Source organism: Oreochromis aureus, linkage group 1 (assembly GCF_013358895.1).
Source record: "Oreochromis aureus strain Israel breed Guangdong linkage group 1, ZZ_aureus, whole genome shotgun sequence".
Lineage (NCBI taxonomy): Eukaryota > Metazoa > Chordata > Actinopteri > Cichliformes > Cichlidae > Oreochromis > Oreochromis aureus.
Genome location: NC_052942.1, coordinates 23893445 through 23908807, shown reverse-complemented (window position 1 = coordinate 23908807; position 15363 = coordinate 23893445). Strand labels below are relative to the sequence as shown.

At 41.1% G+C, this 15363-nt stretch overlaps 1 protein-coding gene across 2 annotated transcripts; it reads right to left on the bottom strand.

The window, feature by feature from the left end:
• Window positions 1-950: 950 nt before the first annotated feature.
• Window positions 951-14930, bottom strand: vrk3 (VRK serine/threonine kinase 3). 2 transcript variants are annotated; one of them, XM_031758074.2, is made up of 17 exons: window positions 14807-14915; window positions 12369-12449; window positions 11528-11733; window positions 11353-11436; window positions 9669-9782; window positions 9424-9573; window positions 8249-8395; window positions 7517-7560; window positions 7299-7365; window positions 6480-6564; window positions 6280-6382; window positions 5071-5163; window positions 4841-4973; window positions 4287-4404; window positions 4148-4206; window positions 3927-4063; window positions 951-1318 (listed from the first exon to the last, which is right to left on the bottom strand). In XM_031758074.2, the coding sequence occupies exons 2-16, from the start codon at window positions 12377-12379 to the stop codon at window positions 3927-3929; spliced, it is 1551 nt and encodes a 516-aa protein (XP_031613934.1). In that variant the 5' UTR covers window positions 12380-12449; window positions 14807-14915; the 3' UTR covers window positions 951-1318. The 2 variants fall into 2 exon arrangements, with proteins under 2 accessions (XP_031613934.1, XP_031613936.1); XM_031758076.2 differs by lacking the exon at window positions 12369-12449 and having other exon boundaries at window positions 14807-14930.
• Between the last annotated feature and the right edge of the window lie 433 nt (window positions 14931-15363).

Here is a 15363-nt window from a genome sequence, read left to right as displayed (position 1 = left end):
TTATTCTCGCATGTCATCAGGAATGTGAAAGTATTTTACGTCCCCAAAATAACAGGAAAATGTACAGATGTCTGCTAAGGTGAGACTTGGTTACCTCACTTAACTAGATACCGCTCAGTCATGGTTATATGAGCAGCCACCCACCAAAGGCTTAAAGTGACCAAAGTGGGATTGTTTATAGATATTTATACTTCCTGTTGTTGCATTTTTACATTTAAAATTGTTTCCTACTACAAATTAATTGTAGATTTAAGTGATGTTGAACATGCTGGTTTACTGGGATTTTCCCACACAACCATCTCTGGAGTTTACAGAGTCGGTCAAAATATATAAAGTATCCAGAGGGTGAAAATTCCTTTTTGATGTCAGAGGAAAATGACCAGATTGCTTCAAGCTGATAAGAAGACAATAGCAAGTCAAACAACAGCTCGTTAGAACCAAGGTATGCAGAAGAGCATCTGTGAGAAAACACCACACTGAACCTTAAAGCAGAAGGGCTACAGCAGCAGAAGACCACCACAACTGACACAGAAGTCTCAAGGCAGAAACTCGATGCCCTCAGTGGTGATGAAAACGGCTCATTTGACAGAGACTGGTTATGGTTACTAAAACAGTTGGGTTAAGCTTGGCAAAAGTCTCAAATAAAGAGGTCAGTGTTCGTTTGTGTAATTCCTGTGAGCCAACAGCCTCAGCCTTTCTCAGCCTTCTGTTTGTGAGCTACGACCAATCAGAAGAGTGGAGGTAAAGTATAAAGAGGTAAAATGGGCAAAGTGTGCACAAAGGTCCAGTAAAAGATAAATAAGGATTATTTTTAACTCTGAGTCATGCAAAGCTACTCTCCCAAAATTCAGGGACAAAAATCTGGAGCTTGAAAAAAAGAATAACAGGTAGCAATAACCAGAAGATGTATTCTTATCAGAAACTAAATATCAAAGCTCACTGAGTCACTGTAAGAAATGTAGATATTTTATTTGTTGAAATGTTCAGCAGGATAAGTCAACAGAAAAAAATATGTTATAAAAATCACCCTGTTAAATCTAACTACCTAATAACACTGCAACACACAAAATATAAAAATCAGTGCTTTAGGAATTTAAAACTTGTATTTCTTTGTGAGGCTGAAAACCACAGAAACCTCAAGAAGACCATAAAGATGATAAACTCCACACACACACACACACAAATTGTAAAAACAATGAATCGTTTACCTAATGAACTCATGACTTTCAGTGCAATAAAGCATCACCATTTAAACACGATTTTAAAATAAGAAAACTCCAGGATCTTCCAGTGGCGTCTCTTCTTTTATGCGATCTCTCTGAAAAGAAAACAAAGACTAGTCAGACTCATAGGGTTTGATACATATTCATCATCGCTGTCAGGTTGATGTCAGTTTTAAAGCTTCAGTTTGGTTTAATTAAATCTCTGATAATCTGATCTGATCACGGTAATAATCCCCGTTTACATTCCGTTTCCTTGGATTTTGCATGTTCGGCTACATAGATAAAGGGCCATTTCATATAAATGGTGGCAGCTGTATCTGAAGATTGTATATCTTCTTTTGACTGAGGGTCACCACAGCGGATCATCTACCTCCATCTTACCCTATTCCTAACACCCAACTCAACCCTCCGCTTCACTAACTCAGAGCTGTCCCTGAGCTGATGAAGTCATTTCTAATCCCCTCCATCTCAGTCACGCCCAACGGAAATCTTTACCTCATGTTCATCTGCCACCTCTAGCTTTGCATCCTGTGCTGTAAATAATAAACATAATGTCTCCAACAGATGTAATTCTTAATGATGTTAGTGTATAAATAATACTTGTTAATATCTGATTGAAAAGAACAGTCCTGTACTATGATACAGGCCTTGAGGCTGAGTAAGGGGTCTTTAGCCTTGAGGTCTTTACCCACTGAGGAAAAAAAATAAACGACACGAAATTCAAAATTTTTCGGATCTGAACTTGTCATGTAACGTGTATACACACTGAAAGGGTTTTTACAAAAGGTTTGTCTGCAGAAAAACTAAATGTAAAGAAAATGAAGTTGACATGAAGCGATGATGAGCTGGTCCTGATGTTTTTAAACAAGAAAAGGAAGACACTGAGATTCTGGGTTCATCCGATTCTCAGAAGAAGGCAGCAGCAGGGAGAATTTCATGGTTTGATCCAGCAGTAGAAGCTTTATCACGACTGCTTTTGTACATATTTCAGGATGTCAGTGGGGCAGTTTCAGCTCTTGTCAGCAGAGCTGGAGCCACATCTGAGAAGGCTGAGAAATCATTTCAGAGGCCGACTGACCTGAAGCAGCGTCCAGCTGTGTCTGAGGTAAAATAGTGTTATCTTACTATTTCCATATCACTGTTTATTAAGTACTGGCACACATTTTGAGCTATGATTGCACTTGTTGCCAAATGCAGTGACCTGATTGGTCAGATCTATTCATCCATCCATCCATCCATCCTCATCCGCTTTATCCGAGATCGGGTCGCGGGGGCAGCAGCCTAAGCAGAGAAGCCCAGACCTCCCTCTCCCCAGCCACCTCCTCCAGCTCATCCGGGGGAACACCAAGGCGTTCCCAGGCCAGCCGAGAGATATAATCTCTCCAGCGTCCTGGGTCTGCCCTGGGCCTCCTCCCGTGGGACATGCCCGAACACCTCACCCAGGAGGCGCCCAGGGGCATCCTTGTCAGATGCCCGAACCACCTCAACTGGCTCCTTTCGATGTGGAGGAGCAGCGGCTCTACTCTGAGCCCCTCCCGGATGGCCGAACTTCTCACCCTATCTCTAAGGGAGAGGCCAGCCACCCTTCGGAGGAAGCTCATTTCTGCCGCTTGTATCCGCGATCTCGTTCTTTCGGTCACTACCCACAGCTCGTGGCCATAGGTGAGGGTCGGGGCGTGGATCGACCGGTAAATTGAGAGCTTCGCTTTTACACTCAGCTCCCTCTTCACCACGACGGACCGGTGCAGCGTCCGCATCACGGCAGCCGCAGCACCAATCCGTCTGTCGATCTCCGCTCCCTTCTCCCATCACTCGCGAACAAGACCCGAGATACTTAAACTCCTCCACTTGGGGCAAGAACTCATCCCGACCGGAGTGGGCACTCCACCCTTTTCCGGCTGAGAACCATGGCCTCAGATTTGGAGGTGCTGATCCTCATTCCGCTGCTTCACACTCGGCTGCGAACCGTTCCAGTCTTGAGCTGGAGGCCCTCACCGATGAAGCCAACAGAACCACATCATCCGCAAAAAGCAGAGATGAGATTCTGAGGCCACCAAGTGAAAGCCCTCCGCCACTTGGCTGCGCCTAGAAATCCTGTCCATAAAATTATGAACAGAATCGGTGATAAAGGGCAGCCCTGGCGGAGCCCATCACCCACCGGAAACGAGTCCGACTTATTGCCGGCAATGCAATGCATTAAAAAAATTAATCCTGTGAGAAACTGAGAATTGGATAAACCCAGAATCTCAGTTTCTTCCTTTTCTTATCTGAAAAATTTAGTTTTACAAAGATGTTTCAAGTCTTACTGGGGTATCACCATGGTAACTTATGCTGTTATATTTGTTAAGAGATCAACAAATATGAATCAACCTCCCAGTGACCAATCAGCTGTCTAAAAACAGCACCACTGTCTCTGTGCAGATACAAAGAGGGTCTATGTGATGAGCATCAATGAGAAATATTAAGATCTTGGAGAATATGTTCAAACTTTTTACTTTTAAAACAACTTTTTAAAAATAAACCTTAAAATATGATCCTAAAACACAACACCTGAGCCTCACTGACCTTTTATTCAGAAGGCAGGTAAATGAGCCGACTGCTGACATCAGGTAAGGAAAAGCTATTCTGGGTATGTTGAACTTGCCTCGGGTGCATGTGAACATCTTTATTTCTGAGTTTCAGTAAAGGCGGGTGTGTCCTCACCTAAAAATCGAGCGGCTCCTCCACCGATGCCCCCAGCTGCACTAAAGCGTCGCTGAGTCCAGCCTTCAGCGCTGAGTAATCGGGCTGCTCGGAGTACTGCAGAGCCATCACTGCAGTCAGGTAGGTTTGAAATGCTCCTGCAGCACAAAAAACAGAAAGATATCACCAAAGAAAATGCAGGAAAATGTGGTATACGATACAGAAGAAACACTGGAACTCACTGGAAACGCTCCTCCTCCCAAAGCACTGGCTCAGAAGTGCAGGGACATCCTCCATGTACCTACAGCCATATGTTATTTGAATTTTGTTTCACACAGAAGGTTAAAATTACACAAAAATGACAGATTATCCCTCTCCTACCTCTGTTTCTCGGTGGCTATCTGCTGTGGTTGAGTGAGCTCGGTCCACGGCAGCAATCCAGTGTGCCAGTGCAGCATGCAGTAACCCAAAGACTGCAGGTCGCTGCGGCGAGATGGAGCTGAAAGAGCGTGATAACAAAAATCAGTAAAAAACAGACCTCAGGTTTACAAAAATATCTCCTTGTTTTTCCACGAGTGAAATTTGTGCCTTTTAACTTCAAAAACTGTAAAGAAAACAAAACAAAAACAAAAACCAGCTTCATGTGTAAACATAAAATCATACGAATGTGAAGCCATGAATGTTGCCAGGCAGAAAGAAAAAAGGAAAGCCACAGAGAAGGATGGATGTAGTGACGCAAATGGTTGGTGTGATCCGCTGTGGCACGAGCAGCCGAAAGAAGAAGGAGAAGCAGATGTGAAGCCAGTGTTTGGCCAGATGGAGCGTGGTCAGAGCGCGGTCAGAGCGCTCTGGTTTACAGCAGCTTACACGATGAAGTATGATTTAGTGACACTGACAGACTACAGAGGGCTCAGTGGACCACAGAGGCAACACACCTGCTCCTTTATGTGCATCCAGGCTGATGAACTCGACGGTGCCCTCGTGTGGCGTTCGGCTGGCTTCACGGTACTCCACATGCTTTCCTCCTGGACAGTACCTGAAGGCATGGCAGTATCCTACAAGGTATACCTAGACACACACACACACACACACACACACAGAAGCAGCCTGGTTATACACACTTCAGGACAGAGTAGTGCAGTTTGAAGCTCAGAGCACGTCTCACCTGTGACCTCTGTCCTTGTTTTATGTACACGTTCTCGGCACTGATATCAGCATGAACGTATTCGTTTGAATGGATGTAGTGGAGCACATCTAACTGCAAGGGAAAAGAAAAGTTAGTCTCTTAACGCTTTATCGCCCAGGCCTAATGGATTTATTTTGTAATTCTGGCTCTAAAATTAAAATAATAACTCATCTTTCCAAAACAATTTGAATTTTGTCTCTAGCGCTTGTGAAATGGGAACAATGATGGGCACACATAAACAGGTCAGCACAAAGAAAAGTAATCACTGTGCTTTCCAGTTCTTCTCAGACACACAACTCCAGCTGTGAGCACAGAAGCTCCACCCACTTGCTGTCCAAGCCTTTCATTTGCGAAGGTCAGCCAATCAGAAACCAGCTGGCTCAAAGAAGTGGGTCTCAGGAGTGGAGCAGGAGCTTTTTTTTCTTTTTTCTTTTTTTTACTTCAGGGGTGACACTCAGCTTTTGATTAAAATGACCAAGTGGGATGATTTATGACCTCATTATATTTTACACAGATTTTTTTTTATGGCTCTGTATGTTTATCATTCGTATACTGTTTCCTTCATCTACCTCACACAATGTGAAAGCTTTTCATTGTTACTTTATGCATGGAGTTTCTGCAGTTTTAAATGTAGCTGCTCTACCTCTATTAGTGCAAAACATCACAGTTTGGTGAACAGAAGTGGAAAATTACATAATTGGATACATATTTCTGTTAAATATGAAAAAAAGTGTAGTAGAAGTAAATCAACAAATTCAATGCTAGGAAATATTTTTATGGCTAAAAATCATACATAGCGCAGACAGCCCCCCCACCTCGCTGAGCCTGGTTCTGCTGGAGGTTTCTTCCTGTTAAAAGGGAGTTTTTCCTTCCCACTGTTGCCAAAGTGATTGCTCATAGGAAGTCATATGATTGTTGGGTTTTTCTCTGTATGTATTATTGTAAGGTCTACCTTACAATATAAAGCACCTTGAGGTGACTGTTGTTGTGATTTGGCGCTGTATAAATAAAATAAAATTGAATCGAATTGAATAGAAGGTTAAAGGAAGAGGAGCTAAAGCAGCTCGTTTCAGACTGTGTCTACACAAAAGTCCAGTAAGAGCTAAATAAGCATTATTAAGAAGAGGAAAACATGTAAAGGTCCACTTTTAGAGTATTTGTGTGAGAAGACAATTCAAAAACACCAACTATTCTATAGGCCAGCTGAAGAACAACTTCCTCAGACAGAGGCTGATTTTCTTTCTCGATAATGGAGTGGAGCGACTCGCCCATGCTGGGAAAAATTAGAAACCTACAGAAACGGAAATAAAATGAAATTAATGGAAACAGATTTAGAGGACAAAGTAAAATGCTTTTACATGTTTTGTATGTGCAGGTAACGCTCACACCTGTACGAGTCTGTATGGAGACCAAAGCCAACGCAGGAAGGAATCCCCAGAAAATCCAGCTTGTTTTGTTTGACCCACTTTTCCACTACAGAGAAAACAAGTCTTAGTAGGAAAATCATCACACAGGCAGAAAACACTGTGTATATGTATAGATGCACTGCCTTCAGATTCTGAAAAGTCAGTTCAGAAAAGTCTTCAATCTACATTCTTTCTAATGGCCAGCAGAGGGCGACTCTTCTGGCTTTAAACAAACATCTATGAGGAAATGACCCTTATCACTGAATACACCTCCCTGATGAGTTCATCACTAAATCAACATCTTAAAAGCTTTGAATGTCACATGATGGTCAATCTGTAATTCACGGCCCCTGTTAGAGATTTCGTCCCTTGCCGTCTGGTTTAATAAAACAGAGAATGTGATGACCGAAATCGTCAAATCAAGGTTTTAAAACAGGAGTCCACAAGCCAAAGGATGAAGTTGCTGTGCTGTGATGAGGGTTAAAGACACAACAATGCTCCTCTGATGCCTATCAAGTCAAACAGATGTATTACAGCTTCATCCCTCAGCTGTTAGTGTTTCTTTCTCTGACTCATTTGTCACCTTTGAGACTTTAGTTTTGAGTCACCTGGTAATTTAAATCCTTTGTGCCAAAGTGAGTGTCCTGTGCACAGACAAAGCATCCTAACCCTCTGTAGGTGATAGAAACAGTCACCATATCATCTGTCTTTACTGAAATCAGAATAAAGTCAGTTTTGGGAACTAATTCTGGTGATTATGGGCCTCTGAATGTGACAAAAAACCCCACAATAAATCCTCACCAGACGCCGGTTTAGCAGCTCTCTGCAGAAAGTTCTGTTCATTGAAGATTCTTCCATCTTTAGCTCCCTAAAAGTGAAAAACAAAATATAATTTTGATTTTTTTGGCACAGGGAAACTCAGGAGCAGAAGAAGCATTACAACAAAGTAGAAAGCAATTCAACGGGTTATTGGTAAATATATTGAAAAGCAGATACATCTATCTACCGTTTGTACTCACCAGTTTGAGGATGTGATTCAACTCCTTTGAGCTTGGCCGAGAAACTGAAGAGAGAAAAATCACTTTATTCATCTGTGATAATAAATTATTCTATTAATCTTTATTTTTTCTAAGTCAATAGTCAACTGGTTTGTCCTGCTGGAGGGCAATGCAGTGCTGACCAGCTACACTGGATTAGTCCTCTCTTTGCTTTAATAAAGTTTACTGGACTCAAACAGATAGAATATAGACTGGACTTATTGCATTAAATGTGGGCTGCAGTTATTATGTTTACTTATTTGTGGTATGCTATAGTTTATAGCACATCCAGTATCACTTTAAAGATTAAAAACCTTGATGAGGGGCATGATTTTTGTAAATCACTCGAGCTTCTGACCAGTCACATACGATCCGGCTTTGGTTGTACTCCGATAAAAAATCTGCATGTAGAGAATTTGCTGAAATGCAATCTCAAATCCATGGACTATCATCTGCCAGCAAAGTTGGGTTACTTAACGTAATCCCTGGGTCTTTGATAAACGTGTGAGGGGTTTCACTTTGGGAATACAGACCACTCGAGCCGAGTGGTCTAGACTTCCTTCAAACACATTTTCTGCCAGCTGTTCATATTGAGTTTGCACAGTGGGACACAGGACGACAGCAATCACCACGACTCTTTCACGTCAGTCAAACTCTTCAATCGTACATTTGTCTTTGTTTTCTCTTCCCCTCATCTCTTGTGACCAGTCCTACCTTCGTAGAGCAGCTCCGTTGCACTCTGACTGAGCTGCGTGATCAGCTTCCACTTCTTGCCGGTCGTGTCGGTCACCTCCTCACCTTCAGGCAGCGGTTCCACAGAGGATGCATGCTTCGCCTTCTTGCCTTTATTTTTTCCAGCTGCTGCAAATTCATGAAAACACTTCAAATTAATTAGGGCAGGAATAAACCCCCCCCCCCCCACAAAATTACACACCTAAAGTATGCTGTGCTGTGATCGCCTCAACAAAATCTTTTTTGTACAAAGAATTTGTAAAAAAATTTCTGCACACTAGAAGAAATGGATGAAAAAAAGAGGACTACTTCTTTTTACTGATTTTAATTTAACTTAAGTTTAATTTATTGATAAATTTCTTTTACTAAGCTGAAACTAGTCCACGCTGAGAAGCTTCGGATTTACTTTGTATTATTACTATTGCCTCTCATGTATCAGGAGCTTAATGTGAATTCGGTTTATAACAGTGATTCCTAAAGTGTGGGCTGCAAAGGTACTGCAGGTGGGCCGCAGAAACACAAATTCAGTTTGAAATTACTCACAAGTATGTACGCTCAGAAAGCATTTACATATTTATATAAAAAGTGAATTAAATCCATTAACAGGAGGTGGTGAGTTTGTGACTTTACTCATTAGTCTTAACTAAATGTAATGTTCTTGTATTGAAGTTTGTGTCCGAGTGGCAGGTTTGTCACACGTTCTCCTTAAAAGCTTTCCACGTGACTGATTAGCATTAGGAATTTATAACCAACAGCCTGTGTTGTTTATGTTTTTTTTAAATTAAATTTTCAAGGAAAAACATCACCTTCCCTTGTTTTTGATTGGATTTAAGATTGGGGGGCCCCCATGAGATTTTCTGGTATATAAGTGAACCACAGCACTCCTGTAACAAAAGTGGTTAAATTTAAAGGTAACTCTGAAAAGCCTAAGGGGAAAAAATGTAATTAAATTATTAACTGAATCGATATTCTAAGAGAAATGAATGATTAATCTTGTTACAGCAATAAAACTGCAGTAAATGTGGTGATTGTAACGACGCCAGAACCACAATAAAGCTCCGGATCATTAAAAATTTAGTGATGTTTATACAAACCTATCAGTGTACTTAACAATGTGTGTAACATGCTGCTGTTACATCATTCGAGGTGTAGCTCACTTTTTGCAGGAGACTTAGAGTTTGGTGAGGAAGCAGGTGAAGCTCCATCTACTGCTGATCTCTCCTCTATCCAGCCTGTTTTAGCAGGCAGCTTCTTTTCTTCTTCCTCCTGCTTTTTCAAAGGACTGCAGAGCTTCCCTTTCCCTCGCGCTACACAGCAACAGTTAAGAAAGCAAAGAGGAAAGATAATGGAGATTTCATAAAGAACTGCAGGAATGGGCAGATAAATCGGTGCTTCTCCTCACCAGATCGAGGCGATTTTGCAACAGGAGACTCTACGATTGGCTGCGCCCCGGTGTCGAGTTTAAAGGTGACCGTGTTCTTCTTTGGTGGAGATTCCTGCAACCCAGCATCATTATCTGTGGAAGCAAAGTACTTCTGGTTCAGGGCTTCAACTGATCGTGACTAGGAAGTATGACTAGGAAGTTTGTCCAGTCAAAGCAGTCTGGACAAACATAAAAAATATAAGCTACAAGATTATGCATCCAAGTAAGCATAATAATAATAATAATAATAATAATAATAACAATAATAATAATGGATTGGATTTATATAGCGCTTTTCAAGGCACCCAAAGCGCTTTACAATTCCATTATTCATTCACTCTCACATTCACACACTGGTGGAGGCAAGCTACAGTTGTAGCCACAGCTGCCCTGGGGCAGACTGACAGAAGCGAGGCTGCCATATCGCGCCATCGGCCCCTCTGGCCAACACCAGTAGGCGGTAGGTGAAGTGTCTTGCCCAAGGACACAACGACCAGGACAGAGAGGCCGGGGATCGAACCAGCGACCTTCCGGTTACAGATGCGCTTCCCAACCTCCTTAAAGGTAATAAATAACTGGGGGACAAATATAATTACAAACACAAAACACGTACAAAATAAGCGGAGTAATCTACAGGCACAGTGAGTAAAGAGTTAAAGTAACCAATAAAAAAATTCCACTTTTGGGGGGGGGGGGGGAATAAAGCTTCCTTTGACTGTGAGAAATGGCATCACATCTTTGAAGCCACAAGGAAACGAATCGGGACTTCCAGAGAGGTGAGATACGACACGCTGATAACAGAAATGTAAAAGAAAGACCTTTTTGTTTCACAGAGGTACAGGGAACAAGTGAACCCCCAAAATATTAATGAAAGGTCCGTATTTATCTGCGTCACTAAAACATCAGACACGGGGAGCCGGTTTAGCTCACTGGGATGAGCAGGCAACCACATGCTGTATGGCTAAGAGCAGCTGGCCGATGTTTGAATCCGAAATTACTTGCCGCATGTCTTCTTCTCTCTCTCCCTCCGCATTCCTGTCACTCCTCACTGTTCCTATCCAATAAAGCTAGAAAAAGCCCAAAAAACCCCAACAGATTTTCAAAATCTTAAAAAACAACAACAACCACAACAACAACATACAAAACAGACATATTCATGAAGTCATCGATCCAGAACTCAAGCATTTTACGGCAGGAATAAAACACATGGCTTAGATCGTAAGCCACATGTAAGCCACTGTACTTGAATGTATACTAAGGACATCTTTATTGCACCATTGATCTGCCAGCCCGATTCCAAACTCCAGGGCCATCCATCAGCCAAGTGATTTTTAATTCAGTCTAAAGGCCAGAAGAGCCTCCCATGGCCTTTCAGTGTAATGTAATGTACTCACATTTACAAAGCACTTTAACTATAAGTTTGTTCTATACACTTCGAGGTCTTTAGACCCACCAGTTAACCTGCATGAACTCCACAAAGAAAGGCCCCAGCTGGAATCACAGTGAAGCTACAAAAGGGGGAGTTTTAGAACTAAACAACTTCAGGGAGCTGAACCCTTTGGTTTGACATCCCTGCTCCAGCTGAATTTACTTGTGCTGTTTTTATACCTCATTATAACTGACCTCTTAACAGGAGACTGTTCACCTGTATGATCTCCTTTACCTTCTTTGTCCAGGCAAAGGGTGTTGCGAGTCCTTCGCAGTGCAGGACGTGGTGTTAGCGAACTTAAAGTGTCAAATCCGTGGGCTGGACACAGAGAGAAATTGTTACATTGTTAAAGCTAAATTACTTGGTATTTTAAGTATTTATTTGATGACATACTGCCACCTGTATTCACCTGTACTGAGTTCACAGCTCGTGCTTGGAGTGAGGCTTGGGTTAACTACAGATGTTGCTGCTGCATTTCCCAGAGAGGAGGAGAAACTTAAGTTCATAGATTTAAATGGACTTTCAGGACCGGGAAGTTTCTCCCCACATGAAGGACAGAATCTGAATTCAGGCTGTAACTTTGTCCCACACTGGGGGCAGAAATGGAAAGGCATTCTGCAAGAGTGAGGATAAAACATGATTATACATCAATCATCTGCACCAGCCACGTCGTGTGTCTGTCTGAGATTTATCCTGTGGATCAGGAAACTACACACAAACAATCTGACAGTTGTTGGCTGGTAAATCTGTTAGAAATGAATTCGTAGTACAGCTTTTAGCCACATCAGTCTTCACAAAAGCTTTGCAACTGTCACACAAAAGTTTTCAGAAAATAAAGTCAAGTTCATAATTCTATTCCCAAAGTAAACACGAGTTTCCTGAGAGGATTCTGGATATTTCTTTTTATCAGTGCAGAGGTAATATTATATAAACCAGGCTATGAATGTTAATAGATCCCTCTGCAAAAATGGACAGGTTTAGTGAGTACAAAGACTACATGAGATTTTAAGCTTTAAGTATGAGGGAAAAAACCATCCATCAACCTTCTTAATGGTAGCTTTTGCAGCATTGTACCCTCTGCAGCATTTTATCAGCAGGTGTCCTGAGATGATTCATTCTTCTCTCTCCAGGATCTCCTCCACCTGCACTCCTCCCTCACTACAGATCTCAATGTTGTCTGCAAACATTATAGTCACCACTGGAAACAAGAAGAGGCTCAGAGCCAATCCTTGAAGTAATCTAACTCTCACCTTGAAACCATCTGTTACTTCTACTCCTGACTGACTTCCTTCATTGAGTACCACAGTTGCTCTCTTGGCACCCTGTAATATCTGTAGATCCACAAAGACACAAACAATCTTGTTCTGATCTTCTCTATGCGCCTCCACCAACACTCTCGCTCATGGATGGAGCCAGCATATCATTGATTACTTGCCTGATTAAAAAAGCTTGTGGTGACCCACTATATCACCTGGTAGTACAAACTGGTGTTACATGAAAGTATAGCTTGGCCCCATTTCAACTTCAGTTATCTCACTATACAGTATAGAGATGGTTTGGACGTAAAGTCATAGTAGTTGTCTCCTCACACTCTGTTGACACCTTTAGTTAATTTTGGAAGATTTAAAACTCGTAAAAATTAATTTACAAACAGTACCTAAAAGATTAAAAAATATGTCTAGAATTTTCAATAAATAAAGGGAACAATTAATTTATAGGTAAAGATTTCAATTTGGAGTGCATCTATTATACTTTTCCTCATTTTCTATCATATAAATGCTGTTAGAATTATAGATACTCTTTAACTGTGACCAAAGCTTCAAATAATGAGGTCAGATCCCATTCAAGACAGCCCTCTCAGAAAAAATAAAAACTTGGGTTTTAGACTGTGCTAAATGCTGAGTTTCTGACCTTTTTTTTTTTTTTTTTAAATGTTGCCTTTTTATGGAAGACATGGTCTTTATCAAACAGTCACCTCAGGTACACGTAGCAACACTTATGTTTAGGAGAAGCACCAAAAAATTAAATAGCTCATTTCAGACAGATGACAAATGCAGTGCCTGGACCAGATATAAGATACATAAAGACCAATTTTGACCTGTGAAACATGGAAAAATGATACACTATTGTGCAAGTCTGGAACCCCTCATTTCTTTATATTTTGGTTCCAAGGAAGCATACTCTTGATTCTTTCACAGGGATGTTGAGAAATAGTTCTCCAGGCTTTCTGAAGGTCTTTCTTTGGACATTAGCTTCCTTCTCACTCATTTTAAGTCCATTTAACACTGACATATAAATCGTTCAAATGTCAAAAGGGGAACCTAAGCTAAGGGATGAACCAGTGTTGTCCACAGATAACTGAAAATTTAGTAAAATACAAGTTAAAATATTATGTTGAAGCACTTGAATCTATGAATAGTGTCAAAGATAACACCGTTTAACAGACATAAAATAGTATTTTTGCAACAACAAGGTGAACCTCAAAGAGCTATTAACTGAAAACTTGATATGTCTCAGTGGGATGTACAGTGTGCCCTTAAAAAAAAATGAACTAACTGGACAAGCAGAAGACAAAAGACCAAGTGTCACAGGACAAGAAGAGAAAGTCATGTTCTTAAGAAACAGATTTAAAAAAAAAAAAAAATCCAGCAAAGACTTGAAAAAGGCCCCGAGTGATGAATTATGTCACTTGCTAAGCCCACGTCCTCATTTTATGTTTGACAGCGTTTTAATAGATAAAGATGAATGGCTTAAACATGAACTGAGCTGCGGTTGTGGGAGGGCCTCGAAGGGTACTGGCGGCGGTTCCCGGGCCTGGAGGATCCCCATGCACTAGAAAGAAGTGAAAGAAGTGAAAGGGGAGGGAGGGGCACGAAAACGAACAGCTTGTAGAACTGGGGGACTCATATATAGATAAGAACCGGAAGGAGCGTGCTTGAAGCCATTCATAAGGAAAGAGAAACAGGGAGTTTGAGAGTGATCCCAAACACACTACCAACACAGTAAAAACACCTGCACAGAAAACACACAGTGCAACACTACCAGTCATGGATTGGCCTCCCCAGAGCCCGGACCTCGACATTATTGAAGCCTGTGGGATCACGTTGACAGAGAACAGACTAAAAAGCAGCTAACATCCAAAGAGCAACTTTGAAAGTCCTTTAAGAAGCCTGGAAAGCTATTCCTGAAGACTACTTAAAGAAATCACTAGAAAGCTTGATTAAGAGATTTCAGGCTGTGTGGCAGACTCAAAGGTGGTTCCACATTTAGCAAAGCTCTGCCTGCTGGCTGACTGTGTTGCATAACTTTTTCCAGGGAACCGTTAAGAAGAGGTTTAAACAGGGCGTAAAGGAAAGTACAGTCCTCATCGCGACAGGAACTCCTTACTTAGAAAATATAAAATAGCTGAAGACCGAGTACGTTTCACATGAAGTTTATTTCAGCGTGTTTGCCGCTTTCAGTTTAACTAACAAACAAAAAACACTCATATACTGACCCAAACCATTCGTGTTAGCTAGCTAAAAGTCAAGCAAAACTTTTAAAAATAAGAAAAAATGAGCAACTGTTTTTGGACGGAAGCGCCGCCAAAGAACCGATATTAACTTTTGTTGACAATAAATCTAAAAATTTTGCACTTGGATTTGTTTGTATATAATAAAAACCTACAAACAGTTAAAACGTCTCATACCTTATTCTCTGATTGTTTTGCTGCTTCTTCTTCACTGCATTAACAATCTCACAGGTGGAGCTACGCAGGCGCAATGCTGCCCTCTGCAGGACTTCAGGACAGTTGCAACCAGCTGTGCTAAAAACCACAAAGCGAGATCTTCTTCTTCTGTCGTTTTTAACGGCAGCTTGCATCCAAAGATGCTGCACTACTGCCATCTCCTTGGTTTTACTCTCACTTCACTTCCAAATCCCTAGAGCCTCTTGATGCACAAAGCGAGATTATAAGAGTTTTGTATTTTACAATTATTCTATTTCACTATTATTCATTTTAGTTTTTCCCGTTAGTTAACTTTCCAGAGCGAATTTTCTCATTTCACTTTAGTTTTTATTGTTTGAAAATGTTTTCAGCTTTAATTAGATTCAATGATAGCTACAGTGCTATGAAAAACTATTTGCTTCCTTCCTGAGTTTTTTTTCAAATTTGTTTAAAATTTGCTGATCATCTGAAACATGTGACTGAAAAATAAAATATTGGGGATCATCATAACATTTTTTTGCCAAATGTGAGCTTTTGTG